At 36.9% G+C, this 16,890-nt stretch overlaps 2 protein-coding genes across 2 annotated transcripts; one reads left to right on the top strand and one right to left on the bottom strand.

Annotated features, from left to right (window-relative positions):
• Window positions 1-452: 452 nt before the first annotated feature.
• LOC117918267 (NADH dehydrogenase [ubiquinone] flavoprotein 2, mitochondrial) lies at window positions 453-8,469 on the top strand. Its single transcript, XM_034834775.1, has 10 exons — window positions 453-569; window positions 671-703; window positions 798-863; window positions 5,570-5,686; window positions 6,751-6,828; window positions 6,967-7,072; window positions 7,197-7,243; window positions 7,702-7,779; window positions 7,882-7,947; window positions 8,040-8,469. The coding sequence occupies exons 1-10, from the start codon at window positions 504-506 to the stop codon at window positions 8,145-8,147; spliced, it is 765 nt and encodes a 254-aa protein (XP_034690666.1). The 5' UTR covers window positions 453-503; the 3' UTR covers window positions 8,148-8,469.
• A 1,083-nt stretch (window positions 8,470-9,552) lies between these two features.
• On the bottom strand, window positions 9,553-16,250 carry LOC117918266 (transcription factor UNE12-like). Its single transcript, XM_034834774.1, has 6 exons — window positions 15,820-16,250; window positions 14,341-14,460; window positions 13,403-13,468; window positions 11,453-11,518; window positions 10,543-10,620; window positions 9,553-10,438 (listed from the first exon to the last, which is right to left on the bottom strand). The coding sequence occupies exons 1-6, from the start codon at window positions 16,126-16,128 to the stop codon at window positions 10,208-10,210; spliced, it is 870 nt and encodes a 289-aa protein (XP_034690665.1). The 5' UTR covers window positions 16,129-16,250; the 3' UTR covers window positions 9,553-10,207.
• Between the last annotated feature and the right edge of the window lie 640 nt (window positions 16,251-16,890).

Here is a 16,890-nt window from a genome sequence, read left to right as displayed (position 1 = left end):
ATTAAAATTATTAAAAAAATTATATAGTTTAAAATTATTTAACCTTAATACAAAGAGTTAAATAAGTTAAAAAATAAATTAAATTATTATATAACAATAATTTATAAACTTTAAATCTATTTTTTATTTTTCTTCTATTTTATTTCCCTCTCTGTATTTTTTTTCAAATTTTTTGATAACCAAGCCTAAAATATTACATAGAAGATTATTTTTTTCCTTTTTATTTATTTTTTTACATTTTATACTATTTTTATTTTAATTTTTTCGGATGTAAATGGACGCTTAAAAAGAAAGATTGGTGCAATTTATTGGCATGCAAATGATTAAACTCATCGAGGGATTTAAATGGGCCAAGGGCCAGGCCCTGGCCCACAACCTATTTAGCCCAGATACGAAGCTGGGTGGATTCGTCAAGAAGCCCAAAAACTGACATAAGATCTCCACACTCCTCACGCACGCCGTTTCTCTCTCTTCCCCCAAATCTCTTCTCGGTTCATCCAAAAATGCTCGCTCGTCTCGCCACCAAACGCCTCCTTGAGGTTCGCCAGATTTTCCGTCAAAATCATCAGGTTTTCTTCTTAGCTACTCTCATTTTCTTTCTGTACAATCACTCCCCGATTTCCTTAATTGACTTCGGTTTTTCTTTTCTGCATTTTGTTTTCTCCGCCAGACTTCTCGATCCTTCTCCACTGCCCTAAACTACGTGAGTTCGATACATTGATTCTACTGATCGCATTTGATTTTCGATTATTATTTCTGTTTTTTATTTAGTGTGTTGGTGAAATTGGTCTTTTCAGCATCTTGATTCTCCGGATAACAACCCTAGCATTCCTTGGGAGTTCAATGATGCTAACAAGGGAAAAGTGAGTAATGCTCAGATTTTTGAATCTCTGAGTAATTGTGATTCATGTTATGGTATTCGATACTTATGTTGAAGTGATCTTTGATATTTACATATACTTTTGCTGATAGTTTGGGAAATCGAACACATTTCTATTGCAAGAATGAAGGATAAAGCAATATATAAGCAATTTCATGATTAAGCCTCAAAGTATTCGGATTCATTTATAAGTTTTGTATGTATGCAATCATTGGAGGCTGGTGATTAGATGATATAATTTTTAGGGTAATGCGTCCTTCATGGCATTAATTTTCATTACAAAATCCACAAAATTAATTTTTTAGACTACTGTTTACCAAGCTTCTATTAGTCAAGAATTAACTACCTATTCACCAAACTGTGGGAAGTGAAACCATAAGGAGTCTTCTAACCTTTTTCTTAGAAAGATATTAGATCATTTCTCTTTGAATGTGAAGCAAGTAGCATAAAGGAAAAAGAAGAAAATGTTGAAATTACGAAAGCAAAAGGAAAAAAAAAATGGATGGAATTTGGAAATACGTGGTAAGAGTCATCTTGAGCTTTGTAAATTCTATGTTCCATGGGGGAATATCCTTTAGTAGAAGAGGCAAAAGAAAACAGCAGGGAGTGTTAAAAGTCATATTTTAATCTTTGAAGTATGTTGAATGATAGTTATGATATAGGTGTATATCTTGATGATGGTACAAGTTTTGGGACCCTTTGCAGGGTATTAGGAGAGCTACCATGCATGTGAGAAAATGCTCCCTGAACTTCGCAATTTCCGAGAACCTGAGGAGGTTTATGGGAGGTGCAATGCTACTTGTATAGTTGATATCAGTGCTTGATGACATGTTCCATTCATAGCTCCTCCACTGTGTACAAAACAATGTTCCAAAATTAAAACACAATTTTCAAATAGATTTTTAAAAATCTGTTCTGAAGTTAGGGTGATTTTTAAGAATATATATAAGGTATTTTTAGGTTTTTCTTATAGAGTGTTATGAGGAATACAAATAACAGGTCTTAAACTTTTGCTTTGTACATAAATGCACAGTGTTTTTAAGAAGAATAGGCTAAGAAAACTGTTTTTCATATTTGAGTGTACGGTCATAATTTTGGTCCGAAAAACATTTGAGAATTGTTTGTAAGAATTGTTCTTAAAAACTTTTTTTTTTTTTTTTTGAAATTTTATTGAAAATTTGCTAAATAGACCCTATTATTAAATATTCTTGCTTGTGTTTCTAGATTTTTGAGTAAAGAAACCAGGTGCATCACTTAAAGCCCATGACAATGCAAGGAGTGGTCAATTGCAGGGAACCGTTTATGTGTTTAGGCATTGCCACTGCATATTGCATTTTGATCACCTAGGCATCACCAATAGTTCCAGCAGCAACACCTTTTCTTGGGGGGCCAAATCAACTTGTTACCTTAAGCATTTTATTAGGTGATAAAAATACCAAATATTTCCACAAAATGGCCAATGCTAGGGCAAGGAGGAACTTCCTGTCTAAAATTAAAGTGAATGGGGTGAATCTCTCTTCCTTGGAAGATATAAAAGGTGTTTGTAGAGCCTACCAGTCCCTCCTCTTAGATTCTGGGGATTGGAGGCCTAGTATCAATGGCCTTAACTTCAAGGAGCTGGGAGAAGGCTTGGCTAACAGCCTAGAAGTTATGTTTTCTGAGGAAGAAATTTTTGCATCCCTAAGCAGCTTTTGTGGTGACAAAGCCCCAGGCCCGGACGGCTTCACAATGGCCTTTTGGTTGTTTTGTTGGGACGTTGTTAAATCAGAGATTTTGGGTCTCTTTGGAGAGTTCTACCTCCATGGGACCTTCCAAAGAAGCTTAAACTTCACGTTCCTCTTGCTCATTCCTAAGAAGGAGGGGACCGAAGACCTAAGAGATTTCAGACCAATTAGCCTGGTAGGGAGTGTGTACAAATTGCTTGCCAAAGTCCTTGCCAATAGACTGAAATCAGTGATAGGGGAGGTGATTTCTGATTCTCAGCATGCTTTCGTCCATGGGAGACAGATTCTAGACACTGTTCTTATTGCTAACGAAACCCTTGATTCTAGATTGAAAGACAACATCCTGGGCCTCCTACTCAAGATGGACATTGAGAAGGCTTTTGACCATGTCAATTGGGACTTTCTCATGGATGTGATGTCTAAGATGGGATTTGGGCATAGATGGATTAGTTGGATGAAATGGTGTTGCTCTACGACTACCTTCTCGATCCTCATTAATGAAAGCCCTTCGGGCTTCTTTCGTAGCTCTAGGGGATTGAGACAGGGCGACCCTCTATCCCCCTATCTTTTCCTTTTTGCCATGGAAGCTCTTAGCCAATTGTTGTCTTGTGCAAGAAATGAGGGCTTTATTTCTGGTTTCAGAGTGGGAGGAAGAGGAAGAGAGGGGTTGTTCGTGTCCCATCTCTTGTTTGCCGATGACACCTTAATTTTCTGTGATGCCAACGTAGATCAGTTGCAATATCTTAGTTGGACCTTCATGTGGTTTGAGGCGATTTCAGGATTAAAAGTCAATCTGAGCAAAACGGAGACCATCCCAATGGGGGAAGACATTCCTATGGAGACTCTTGCGTCAGTCTTGGGATGTAAGATAGGGAGTTTACCTACCTCCTACTCGGGTCTTCCCCTTGGAGCCCCTTACAAATCCACTATGGTGCTAGTGGGATGCAGTGGAAGAAAGATTTAGGAAAAGGTTGTCTCTCTGGAAAAGGCAATACCTCTCAAAAGGTGGTTGTCTTACCTTGCTAAAAAGCACCCTCTCTAGCCGCCCAACCTACTTCCTTTCTCTCTTTGTGATCCCCAAGAGGGTGTGTGCAAGGCTTGAAAAGATCCAAAGGGATTTCTTATGGGGTGGTGGAGCCTTAGAGAATAAACCTCACTTGGTAAGTTGGAAGGCTATTTGTGCCGCTAAAAAGGAAGGAGGCTTGGGCATTCGCAGTTTAGCTACTTTTAACAAGGCCCTTCTTGGGAAGCGGTTGTGGAGATTTGCTAATGAGAATGAGTCCCTATGGAAGCAAATTATCTCTAGTAAGTATGACCTTCAAGAGGGGGGATGGTGCTCCAAAGGTGTAAGAGACCGTTATGGGGTGGGGGTTTGGAAGACCATCAAAAATGGTTGGGAGAACTTTCATTCTCATTCCCGCTTCATCATAGGGGATGACACTAGAGTGAAGTTTTGGAAGAACTTGTGGTGTGGAAATCAATCTCTGGAAGAAGCTTTCCCCATCTTGTTTAATCTCTCCGTCAACAAAGAAGGCTGGGTTGCTGAGGCTTGGGAGGAAGACGAAGTTGGGGGTAGCTAGGGGCTTCGTTTTAATAGACACCTTAATGATTGGGAGGTGGGAGAAGTAGAAAGCTTATTAAGCAAGCTTCATCATTTGACCATTAGAAGAGGTGTGGATGACTTGCTCCTGTGGAAAGAGAACAAGAATGGGATTTGTCAAGTCTTTTTGTAGCTTACTCTCAAGGGGCACAAAGCCCCCCTTCCCGGCTAGAACTATTTGGACACCTTGGGTTCCAATTAGGGCTAGCTTCTTTGGGTGGGAGGTGGCTTGGAGCAGGTTGCTCACCACTGACCGCCTGAGGAGATTTGGTTGGAGCATTCCCAACAGTTTTTTGTGTAAATATGAGGAGGAAACCATAGATCACCTTCTTCTGTTTTGCAAGAAAGCCAAAATGTTATGGCTTTTGATCTTCTCCCTTTTTGGGGTGCAATGGGTGATGCACTCCTCGGTGAAAAGAAACTTCCTAGGTTGGCATGGATCTTTTGTGGGCAAGAAAAGGTAGAAAGCTTGGAGAGCTGATGTGGACTATCTAGAAAGAAAGGAATAGGAGGACCTTCGATGATATTGAGAGGAACGATTAAGATATTAAATCCATTTTTTTGTACACTTTTGTGAATTGGGCTAGGGTGTATATAGAGGAACACACTTTGTCTTTGATAGATTTCGTAGACTGGCTAGCCACCAAGTAAGGGTCAGGATTGTTTGTCCCTTTGCTTTTTGCTTCTTTGTATTTGGTATACTCCGTGCATACCCTTTCTCTAGCCTTTTGGCTCTTAATGAATTTACTTTACCTATATAAAAAAAGTGGGGTATCATGGCCACAGTTGAATTGAAGCTAGTTAGGGTCTTACTCTATCTACTTGGGCCTGTAGCCAACTGGAGTGCGAACCAACTCTAACCATTTGGAGCTGAACCAGGCCTAGATGAGTTCTTCCCATGGGACTAGGCAAGAATTTTGGTCTCATCCAATAAGTTACACACTGTAATTTTTTTACTTAAAATAAATTATGACATTTTTAGATGGAAAGTGCTACTTCAAGAGTTGTTTCACTGCATCATGACATATCACATTAATATTTTGAATAAGTTATACTAAATGGATGCAGAAAGAAGGTAAAATGGTTCTAGAAACTTCCCTCCTTTAGAAAAGCATGTACCTTATGATATAATGCAGTATCTTGATGATGAAAAGTGCATTTTTCTAGTGGTGTTATGAACACAACTTTCTGCACTCTCAAATTTGAATACATATCTTGAATTCATGATAGGATTCATTCAACCACATACATATATGCATGGTCTTCATATCTACGTACATACATATATTTATATATTTAATGTATTAAGGTATTGTTTGGCAGATGTAACAGTCTTAACTTTTGGGTTTTGACTACCTTGCATAGGTTAAGGAGATACTATCTCACTATCCATCCAATTACAAGCAGTCTGCAGTAATTCCTCTGCTAGATCTTGCACAGCAGCAGCATGGAGGATGGCTCCCTGTTTCAGCAATGGATGCAGTATGTTTTCATGCACAACAATTCCTAGCATGCATTGATTTGTCTACATATGTCAATGTTTATGAATAAACCAATGTCTGAGAGACTTTTCTCCATCTGTTAAAGTGCTACCACACATCAGTGACACTTGCCTCATTGTCATGGCAACATCCCACAAGCTCTTGCACCTATTGAAAAACTTTAAAAAAAAAAAAAAATAACACACACATTCCACAAGCTCTTGCCTTAATTGAGACAAATAATTTTCATAGAGATGATTGCTAGTGTTATCTCCATTGCTTGTCATGTGGTAGTTGACTATGTCTAGCCACATTAAGTTTATTCTCATTGCCACTGTTGAAGATGAAAGAAAACGTCATGTAGCTTAATAAAATATATTAAACCTTCAGGAATATTGAAGAGGCTTGCAAATTGTTGAAATTTGACTACAACCCTTCTTTGATTTCCTTATTGCAGAAAAATAGATCCTTTTTTTCTTTCATTGAAACCCTTGCTTCCTGATGTTCTAGTAATTATTTGTAATGGCTTCCTGACGAGCAGGATCCTGCCCTAATGTAACCTCTAAATCAGAAGATAAGTATCTTGTGTGTCCTTGGAATAATTACCAACAATCTGATGCTCTATAGACAATGTTCTAAGCTTCAACAGAAAATGTTTTCTTGTACTCATGATTGCCTCAACAATCTTTAAGTAAATTTCCTTTCTCTATTTATTGATGAGTTTAGTTGATTTGCTGAATATTTAAGAAAGAGCAGTTGAATGCTAAACACTTGTGATCCCTGAGTGTATGAATCCCCTATTAGTTTCACCACTAATCATAGTACAATGATCTCATGTGTCCTTTGAAGAGTTATCAACAATGTAAATTGCCGATGCTTGGAGTTCCATAAAAATGCTCTCAAATTTTTATGTATAGCCTTTGAAGATAAACTTTTCTATATCCATTGAAGAACACAGTATACCCATCACCTGCTTCTTTGGATATACGAGGAAGTCCAGGCACATACTCTCTCCTATTTACATAAATTGCAGCTGTGTAATCCAATCTATAATGGATCGCCCAGGTGGCCAAGGTCGTAGAGGTTGCTCCCATCCGTGTATATGAAGTTGCAACATTTTATTCGATGTTCAACCGAGCAAAGGTTAGGAAATTTATTCTGTCTTCATTTTTTCCTTGGCTTCAAAATTTCGTGTCTAAGTTTTAGTATAAATGCAGGCTTCATGCTTTATATGCGAGTTAACTTTTACCTGCTTGAACTGCTCTTCCATGGGTTTTGCAGGTGGGTAAGTACCACCTATTGGTATGCGGCACGACACCTTGTATGATACGTGGTTCGCGAGAAATAGAAGATGCCTTGCTAAAACACTTAGGAGTGAAGCGCAATGGTTAGTTTTAGTTAACAGTGTCATGTTTTTCTCTAGTTTTTCATATTACAATACCCTTTTACAGGCTTTTAGAATCTGAACTTAGAGTTCAAATAATGAGCCACTATAAATTTCTGGTGTGCAGAAGTGACAAAGGATGGCTTGTTTTCTGTCGGTGAAATGGAATGCATGGTTAGTCTTTTCTTTACCTGCTTAGCTGTCTGCACCTTCATTGCTTACCTGCTTGAGGAGATTGTATTATGGTAGCAAGTAAAACAGAATTGGATCATTTATTGGTGTTTCAATGGATGCCTATAGAACAGAGGTTAAGGCAATAATGAGCGTATCTAGGAAACAGCTGAAGTCCAATCTCAAAAGAACAAAAATTTTGGACAGAAGTGCGTATAAGTACCATACCACTGGTGTGGTCTACCTGTTTTTTCTTGTTTGTGTCGGTACACTTGAGCTTGGGCATGTGGATTCCCCATGAGACCATAAGGCATCAAACCATTGTCCTCATGGGAATCTAAAGGCACTGGGTCCCATAAGATCATATTTACCATTTTGATCCGATTAAGTGGGATCCAACTCCAACTCATCTTCAGTGATGAATGCATGGTATGATGTTATTAACTTGTTGGTTTCTCCAGGGATGTTGTGTAAATGCTCCTATGATCACAGTGGCAGACTATTCAACTGGATCTGAAGGATATACCTACAACTACTATGTAAGTTCACTATAACCCCTCTTGCTTTCCACTTTGTGATACTTCTTCACTCAAATGGTTGAAACTTTCTGGAGTTTTACGTGTTCGCTTTGCTAAACTCAGGAAGACGTCACTCCAAAACGTGTCGTTGAGATAGTTGAGATGTTGAGAAGGGGGGAGAAACCACCAGTAAGTGAAAATGGGCAACGAACATTGACATTTCTGCCTTGGTTTGATGGTCCTATATCTACACTTTTTTTATTTGCTGTTTTGCATTTCAGCATGGCACACAAAACCCTCAGCGGACAAGGTGTGGCCCAGAAGGAGGGAATACCACTTTGTTAGGCGAGCCAAAGGCGCCTCCATGCAGGGATCTCGATGCATGCTAAATCTTGAATCTGTCAAATATTGTCTCCAATAATGTAAAACCTTCCATGCTGATGGTCTTCCCCCGGTTGTAAGCTGCTCTTGACCGTCTCCGTATTATTTTTTTAACGCATTACTCTACCAGTCTGATATCTGGTGGATATCTCTGTTTGGTTTAATTACGAGTTCTTACTTTCATTTTGTATGGAATGACCGGATAAACACTCTGCTTCGTGAACCATGGTGAAGACAGAAATAGTTCATCTTATTTTAGAATATACCTGAGAACCAAGTTGGATTCTTAGTGCGAGTCTTCAATAATAATCCATGGGCTATTTGCAAATATTGGAGAAGAAACAATTTTATCTCTTACATTAAATTTGACATGCCATGCTTTCATATTCTTTTCTCCATGGGAGTCGAGTCTTAGATTACATTCTGGAATTATTTCTGATACAAATGTTTACTACAAATTCTGGGGTCAGCAGCAACTAGCAAGTTCCGAAGTTGATGATGATCGAACCGCTGAATAGGGCTGATTCTAATTGTATCAACAAATCAAGAATGACGTATGGATTACGTACTGCTGAATGTCCGTTTACACAAGTTTTTTGTTTTTTAATTTCTAATTTTATTTTATTTTATTTTTTAGTGTACGGTGATTGGTCACCAAAAGGCAAGATGCCGGTTTTGAGATTATATTTTCAAGGACATAAAAGAGAGACAACTACTTTTGCACACCATAAATAAAAGAAATCACCAATCATAAACTGTTTACTTTTGCATGGCTAAATCTCTTTTATTTGGGTCTAAGCCCTTTTTTTTTTCCTTGAAGGGAATTTATAAAATTCTTTGTACTTCTACGTTGGTTCAAAAGCTCTTTTTATTTTTATTTTTTGGAAAAAGCTCTTCTATTTTTTCTATTAAAATTTTTGGTCAGAAATTTTTAGATGTACTCAATTTGTTTAATCACGTGAGATTACTTTTAAAAAAGGTTAGTTATTAAATAGAGATATTTAGCATGATTATTTTAATTTATCTCCTTTTTCCCTTTTTTTTTTTTTTTATTTTTTTTTTATTTAGAAAAAGGCATTTGCCAACCTTGTAGAATATTCATAAAAAAAATTATGTGGGGTTGGCCTACCCAAGACTTATCAAAATAAAAAATAAAAAAATTATGTGGGGTTGGCCTACCCAAGACTAAGACTAAACTTTTGGCCCTAAAAATCTCATCGAATCTCTCGTTTCATACGTTCAATTCGTTCAGCCCATTGGAGGAACACAAAAAGGCAAGTCAGTGCCACAAAGATGTTGCCTACAATCTGAACTTCCCAAACAACCACCACCACTACCACCAAACCCAGTCACAATAATCCCTCCTTTCTTTTGCCCTCTCTCCAATGATGATGATGCATCGATGCAGAAGAATTTGGGAAATAAGTCAAAAATACTTTTGGAAACACACCCCACTCACACCCCTTAACGGACCAAGTTCAGCACTATCAATTTCCCTTGGGACTTTAAAACCCTACTTTTTCAACCAACCAACCATCATCCCCTTCCTATATCTTCCCACAATCTGCATTTCATTCGCTCTCAAGATACATTACAATTTCATAAACATATTAAAAACATTAACAATCTACCTATCTATCCATCTATCCCTTTTACAAGGTCCCACCACCCACTACCAAAATATTTTGAGTCTTTGAGACCACACCCCCCACTACAAAAGTGCTTTCCTCATCCACCACTACTCCCCCCACTGGCTGATACAAAAAGGAAGACCACATCAATCTATTGGAGCTTTGAAAATTCTCCCTTTTACTCCAACTCAAACAAGACGTTAAGGGTGTGATATGCATTTTTTTTTTAAGAGCATAACATCAAACCCTGTTTTGACAAAGCTGATATAAAGGTAACAAAAAAAAAGTTGGGGACTATGGCATCTGACTTCGATTGCAATTAAGAGGGAGTGACTGGCTATGCGATTATGTTGTGGGCCCAATGGCGCATTTAGAGAAAATTTGGACGGGGTAATGAGATGTGTTACCTTTTTTTTTTTTGGGAGTGGGGAGAGGTTTTACGATGGGGGATTTGTCTGGGGCTTGATCAGTGGAGTTGTGTCCGGCTGCTGAGAGTGGTAAATGGCTGAAGCGAGAGAGATGGGCATGATGCAGAGTGCCTTGGACTGAAGGAACTGCATTGCAGCCCCAACATTCTCTTCCATGAGCTTAGCGACTTGTCGTTCTGTACCATCGTTTGACCATTTCTCCCATGCTGGTTCATTTCTTCCCCCTTCACTTGCTTCTTCCTTAAAAAAAGCAGAAAAAAAAAAAGAAAAAAGAAAGAAACCTACAATTAAAGACATGGGGAGACTTAAATGGCAAGTTTATATATCTTCTTGTTGTTGATTACCTCGACTGATGCTAATGGAATGTCTGTTACAAGTGGTGCAACTGCACCAGCTCCACCCAATCTACTCATGCTCAAGACCTGGTTAATGAACAGAATATCAGTAATAGGGAAAAAAAATGAAGTTGAAGATTTCCGAAAAATGAGAATGGGAACAAGTTTAGGTAGTCCCTATTCCCTGTTTTTTGACTAAGGAAATACACCCTATGGCCCACAACCTTTACTGGATGGCATAAACACGATTCCTTTAAGTGTGTTATTGACTTCTACATGTTGGGTGTTCCCTCGTCAAAATGTGAGAGTGCTCAATTCAACTGTCTATGATGATGGGATACAACCTCAAGTCCTATGTTTTCTTATTACAACCGCACTATTTAAGATTCCACAATAGCAGATTGGGGATGGAAATTCCAAATGAAAAGGACACATCTCATGCTTGAGTTTATAATGAGCGCTTTTTGAATTGAAGAAATCTAAACGATAAAGCACTCAGAGAAAATTTGACTGTCTGTAACCACAATTTAGGTATTGATATCCATCATTAGAATGGGAAACTTATGAATCATAGTTTCCTGGAATCGAAATAGAAATAATTGTTTGAACGGAAAGAAAGTTGGTCTGAGATAGGGAACACATGGAAAGCCTGGTAATTTTAGAAACTTGGCACAAAATGGTGATGATAATGAAAATGAAAACTCATGGGGTGAATTACCAATTTCCAAAATGGAAACTGTTTAAAGCTTTATATTGTTGGAATGCTAAATTAAATGAACAATGTTTACATAGCCTACCTGACTCCTAGAGACTTGAACATATTTTTGGATTGATTATCATAAAACAAGTAGATAATTTAAAAACCAATAAATAAATAAAATTCAATTCTAACTTCAGAAGAATGGTCGTGTTGCTTTACCTTTACTTGGAGCCTTAGGAATTTCACATAATCCACAATTTCATCAAGCATTGCAGCTCTATCCGTCTACACAAAAAAGGACAACAGATCAGTATCATGGGATGCCAAGTTCGACATTATTTTCTGTATTTTGCATGAGCATGAATGTACAGCTATAATTCTTAAATATAAAGGTGAGATTTGGCAGTCTATAACATTGTAACCACTATGGCCATGCTACTTAATTGCATCCACTGTGTAGAGAATTTCCAATTGCCAGATTCAGAATTGGAGCAGTGAGTAAACTAGTAGTTCTTCCTAACAAATGTCATTAACACAGAGTCATGGTGACCAGCCTTATTTGATCTCAATCACAAAATTTTAAGATTGTTACAAAGAAGCTACAAAGATAATGCTCTGGCTATGGATACTTGAGATGTAGGCGCACATTGAAAAGCCAATTTTGTTTATGTTTGGTGTTTCCAGCAATGTTGCAAATTTTGTACTTTTAAGCACTGGAAAACACTACAATCTTATTCAGCTGTTTCTCTTCTTGTTCAGAACAGATAATACCACAATCTTGGGTTGCTCATAGTCCTTGATCCAACAAATATGAGATTTACATGTCGACAAAAAAAATATGTAACAAGATGAGAAGAAGATAAGTCAAGATGATTTGGAATAAAACTAGGGTATTTTTGTGTCTGAAAATTTTAAGACATCATTGTTTGTTGAACTTAAAAAATTATGGTTAGTTAAGGAAAGAAGAAGCAGCTGGAACAAACACACTCAAGGAACTTAAAAGTTAGGAATTGCTGCAATAAGAATTCTTGAAGTTTAGCGCACTAAGACAGGGGGACATAATTGCAAAGTTTCTAAAATCTATCAACATAGAGGGCTTAGGATTTGTTGAAATTCAGCCCCAACATGACAAGGAGCATAATTTCAAAGTCTCTAAAATTCATCATCAAATGAGGATTGTAGAAAAAAAAATTGAATCAATTTGCAACAACATATCAGGATATAGCTGACAGAATGATATGGGACTAGCAAGAGAGAGCTCAGCACTAAGTAACAAATTGTCATGTACCTGTTACCAGTATCAACCAGATGTAAATAAGTATCAATCCAACAGCTGATTTTAATTATCTGCTCAGCTTAACTTTCAACATCTTAAATCACAATTCTAGGGAATCATTAAAACAAGTAAATGGAGTTAAGCCTTTCTTCACTGATTCTTTTAATATTCAAGACAGAATGACACAGGTGGCAAAATTGCAAAAAACTATTCAGATAGTGAAATCCAAGTCAGTAAGAAAGCCTATAATAATGAAAGTGATAAGTAGGAGCCTCAGAGTTCTTTCCTATGTTTCAATGGTCCTGGCTACAATATTACTGTTTTTGCATGTACATCAGATGGCAACTGGTTCAATTCTCTATAGCTAATGTAATGACCATCTCAACTAGGCGGGAGGTGTCAATGCATACTCCATGTTCCAACAGCCTAATTTTCAGTGAAGAAAGACCTGATTATAAACTTGATAATCGCTTCTTTTCCTTGTTTCTGCTGTTATTATTTGTTACAGTAACTTGAATTGGTTTGAAATGCTAGGGCCAATATGAAAATAGTTTTGAAGTGCTAAGAACCTCAATTTTTTTCATTATTAAGTTAATCAAGAAATTTACCATTAACCTAAGAAAGGATTTTACTCTAACTTGAGAAGGGACAAATCTAGGCTCTAATTGACTTTTATATTCTTTATTGTTGTTGTTGTTGTAGTTATTTGCAGAAATGAGAATAATTTCCCTCATCTTCTCCTGGAGATAAAGTTCGAGTGGTCAAAGTAGAATTTTTTCTTTTTTATAGATGATCAAGTAGATGAAAAACACATTTACTTCAACTGAGGTAAACAGAAAAACCAACAAAGTGGAAATAGTGTTATAGAATGACAATATCGAGGAGGCACTGACCTTGTTGACACTAGGAACTAGTTCCTGCAGTGCTCTAATTCTCTCTGCTATTCTTTCTCTGCGTAACTGTAACAAAGGAGATGGACAACGATTATGCAATAAGAAATAGAGAGGGAACAACAAACTTTGAAAAGAAAGAGAAGGAGACATAAACACATGGCTTCAATGTGCATCAACACACTAGTTATTCTTACTATCACAATTCTCAGCCAGGTCTTGGCATCCAATTCATAATTAATGGCATCAGGTATACAGGAGCTTATTCCATAGAAAGAAGTGCTCTTTCTGTAATGCATCAACTTAAGATCCATGGTTTAGCCATATTTGAGCAAATCCATTTCCGTACTAATTTTTATCAAATAAACAGGAATGAGCTTATTATTATAGTTATCTTTTTTGTTGTTGAATGATTCTCTCAAATTGAGCACCAATTTTTGTAGAGAATTATGCCTACCAAAATTTTTTGTTGAGAATTATAAACAAAAGCCCAATTTGTCATACACAAAGGGAAGAATGAAGAAAAAAGAGTTGCAGCAGTTGATAATCATTCCATTTTTTATATGACCAGAATTTTAGCAATATTTTCAGCATATCATTAGCACTGATTACAAACACAACTACACACAAGAAACCACTGAAAGAGCCTTGTAAAAATATTTTCTTTGATATTCTTTCACAAGGCAACACCTTCTTTCATGCACATATGATGTAGAGGACCTTTGTTCATTCCCCAACTTTCAAGTGACAGTCTACAAACTACAGACACATATTTTTGCTTCGTTTGATATGGGGCCACAACATCTTTGTGTATTTCTAGTATTATACTCCATATTTGTCTATTGGAGGCTGTCATGAAACTTCACAATTCTCATATGTCTCTATGTTCTTACAATATTTTATGCCTTTTTGTTCCCTTATGTATATTATGTCAAGCTTACCCGCTCAGCAATGCTGTGTGGATCTGTGGCCTGTCCACGTCTTGCCCGCACCCTTGGGCGAATTGCAGGAGGATGTGGTGCTGCAGCAACGGTAGCCTGCATTGGTTGACCATGGAAAGCCTACAACAGGATGGTAATTTCATTCCCAATGGAACAGTACAAGGAAAAGGAGAAATATTTTAACAGTAAATGGAAATGCTTTTAAGAAGTAATGACAACAGCACCATCTAAACCAACAGACACCAGAAATTACTTTAAAATAAAAGAACAGAACGCCAAAATACAGCTTCTGGACTCTGTTGCAACATCATTTTGAAGCTTTGGAGGATAACTTCATCATTATAAATGAAAATTAATAGAAATAAAAGAGCACCAAACATTTTTTTTTATATTGGTAAAACGCAGAGATCTAAGAGGGGAGTGATTATGAATGCTGAAGCAACTAATTAAATGCATGACATCTCTCCCATAAACACAAAAAAGAAATATATAAATAAAAGACAAATATATCCTCACTTCACCCAAGTTCAAATTTCAGATTAAATGCACAACACTAAGTATCTCTTCACTTCCCTCGAATTACAATTCTCCCACCCCCCAAACCACTCCTCATAAGATCTCTTTTACATACCCCAGAAACTTCAGAATTCTATATAAATATGGTGTCCTTCAATATATGTTTGAACCTCAGTTGATCCTTATTTTCTAAGATCAATATTTACTTATTTATTCACAAGACAGCAAATAGTGGCCATCAACTAGGTTTCATTTGTTCTAAAGGAAAAAAGAAAACCAGGCAAAGAAATATGAAAATGATGTTGAATGGAGCATTGATACCATTAAAGAATTTAGACAAAGTGTAATAATGGAGACAGAGATGAAAGTTTCACATACAATTTTCAGTTCAAAGAACAAAAAAAGGCAAATTTCTTTGCAAGTACAAGATTGCTGAAAAGACAACAAAATTCTAAAGTCCGGTTATCCAAATGCCAAAAAAAATTATCTCACAGGCGAACTTGTCGCGCATGTTGTTTAAAGTGAAATGTCTTTGATTTCAACAAGAACCAAGATGCCAGCTTAAATTTTCTAACACTATCAAGAAGAAAAATTTTCCACTAAATTTTTTGCCATGAAATTGAAATTGAACGTATTATGTTAAGTTTTTTGAATTATTTAACAAACGCCCAAATCAAGAAACTGCATGAGCAAGGTGTGTCCAAATGCAAGAGCTGATTACTCTGAAAGTAAAAAATCAAATCAAATAATTCCAATAAGTTATAAATTCCTCTACAATGGAAAAGAAAAACCGCTGAAATGAACACTTCAGCAGTACCACATGGAAGCTGACAAAAACACAACATGAAAATATTGGAAAAGAAACAACTTACAATTTACAAGGATATATATAACAGATTCGTAATTTCATTTTTCCTCCATTTTCTCAGCAACCAAACAAAAGCTAGAGAAAGAAAAACTTACATTTTTCACGGTAGAAGCTCTACCATCAATAACCTCCTCACGAAAGCGCTTGCCACTGCCAGACGCGTCTTCGGGCTTCAGAAAGCTGCTCTTTCCCTGCTCCAACCTCAACCCTAACGGAAACATGGTTCCCTGGTACCCGCCGGCGATGTGGCCAGAGCCTTCGCCGGAGCCGAGCTGGAGCACCATAGGAGCGGCCAAATTCACGTCATTAGCAGCCAAATTAGGGTCAGCTGCGGGGTAGGTGGGAATTCCGAGGATTTGCTCGAGAAAATCGTCCGCTGGAGCTTCCGAGGGATTGCTCGCCATCACTTAAACTCGGACGAGTCGGAACCGTACGGAAGGCGGGTTAGGGTTTCGGAGATGGAAGAGATGGCCTTGATTGGAGTGAAGTCTCAGCTCTCGGCCCCTCAGCTTCCGTTGAGAATGAAGAGACTCAGGAGTCAGTTCTTTCCGTCGTGCCCCTTATATAGGTTGTACTCTATCCAAAGAGCCCTTATTTTCAAGGAAATTACGACTCTACCTGCAGTGACTCCAAAGTTCCAAACGACGTCGGTTTGCTTCTTGTGCTTGCTGCCTTCATGGGTGATGGGTGAGAAAATGATTGGCCCAGGCTTACGTTCAAGCCAAGCCCAATACAACCCTCTCCTCAGTGTTTGGCTCTTATAATTTTTGGGGGAAAGTTGAAGAAAAAGAAGTAGAGTTAAAAACTTGTTTTAAAATAAATAAATAAAGGAAAATAAAATATATTTAAATTGATAAATTATTTTTACATATTTTTAAATTATTTTATTTATTTAATTTTGTTTATATAAAAATGAAATATTTCCAAATTGCATATGTTTCTAATTAATTTAATCACATTTGATTTTATTTGGTATTTTTCAACATAAATCAAATATGAAAAATTCTTTTTTTTTTTGTCATGTTTCGATATTAAATTTTTTAAAGAAAAGTAATGAAAAGGAAAAATAAAATAAATATGAATAAATTTAAAATCAATAATTTATTTTATATATTATTTTAAATTTATTTCACTTATTTTTATTTTTATTATTTATAAAAAAAAAT

This window comes from Vitis riparia, chromosome 7 (genome assembly GCF_004353265.1).
Source record: "Vitis riparia cultivar Riparia Gloire de Montpellier isolate 1030 chromosome 7, EGFV_Vit.rip_1.0, whole genome shotgun sequence".
Classification (NCBI taxonomy): Eukaryota; Viridiplantae; Streptophyta; class Magnoliopsida; order Vitales; family Vitaceae; genus Vitis; species Vitis riparia.
This window is presented reverse-complemented; position numbering and strand designations above follow the sequence as displayed.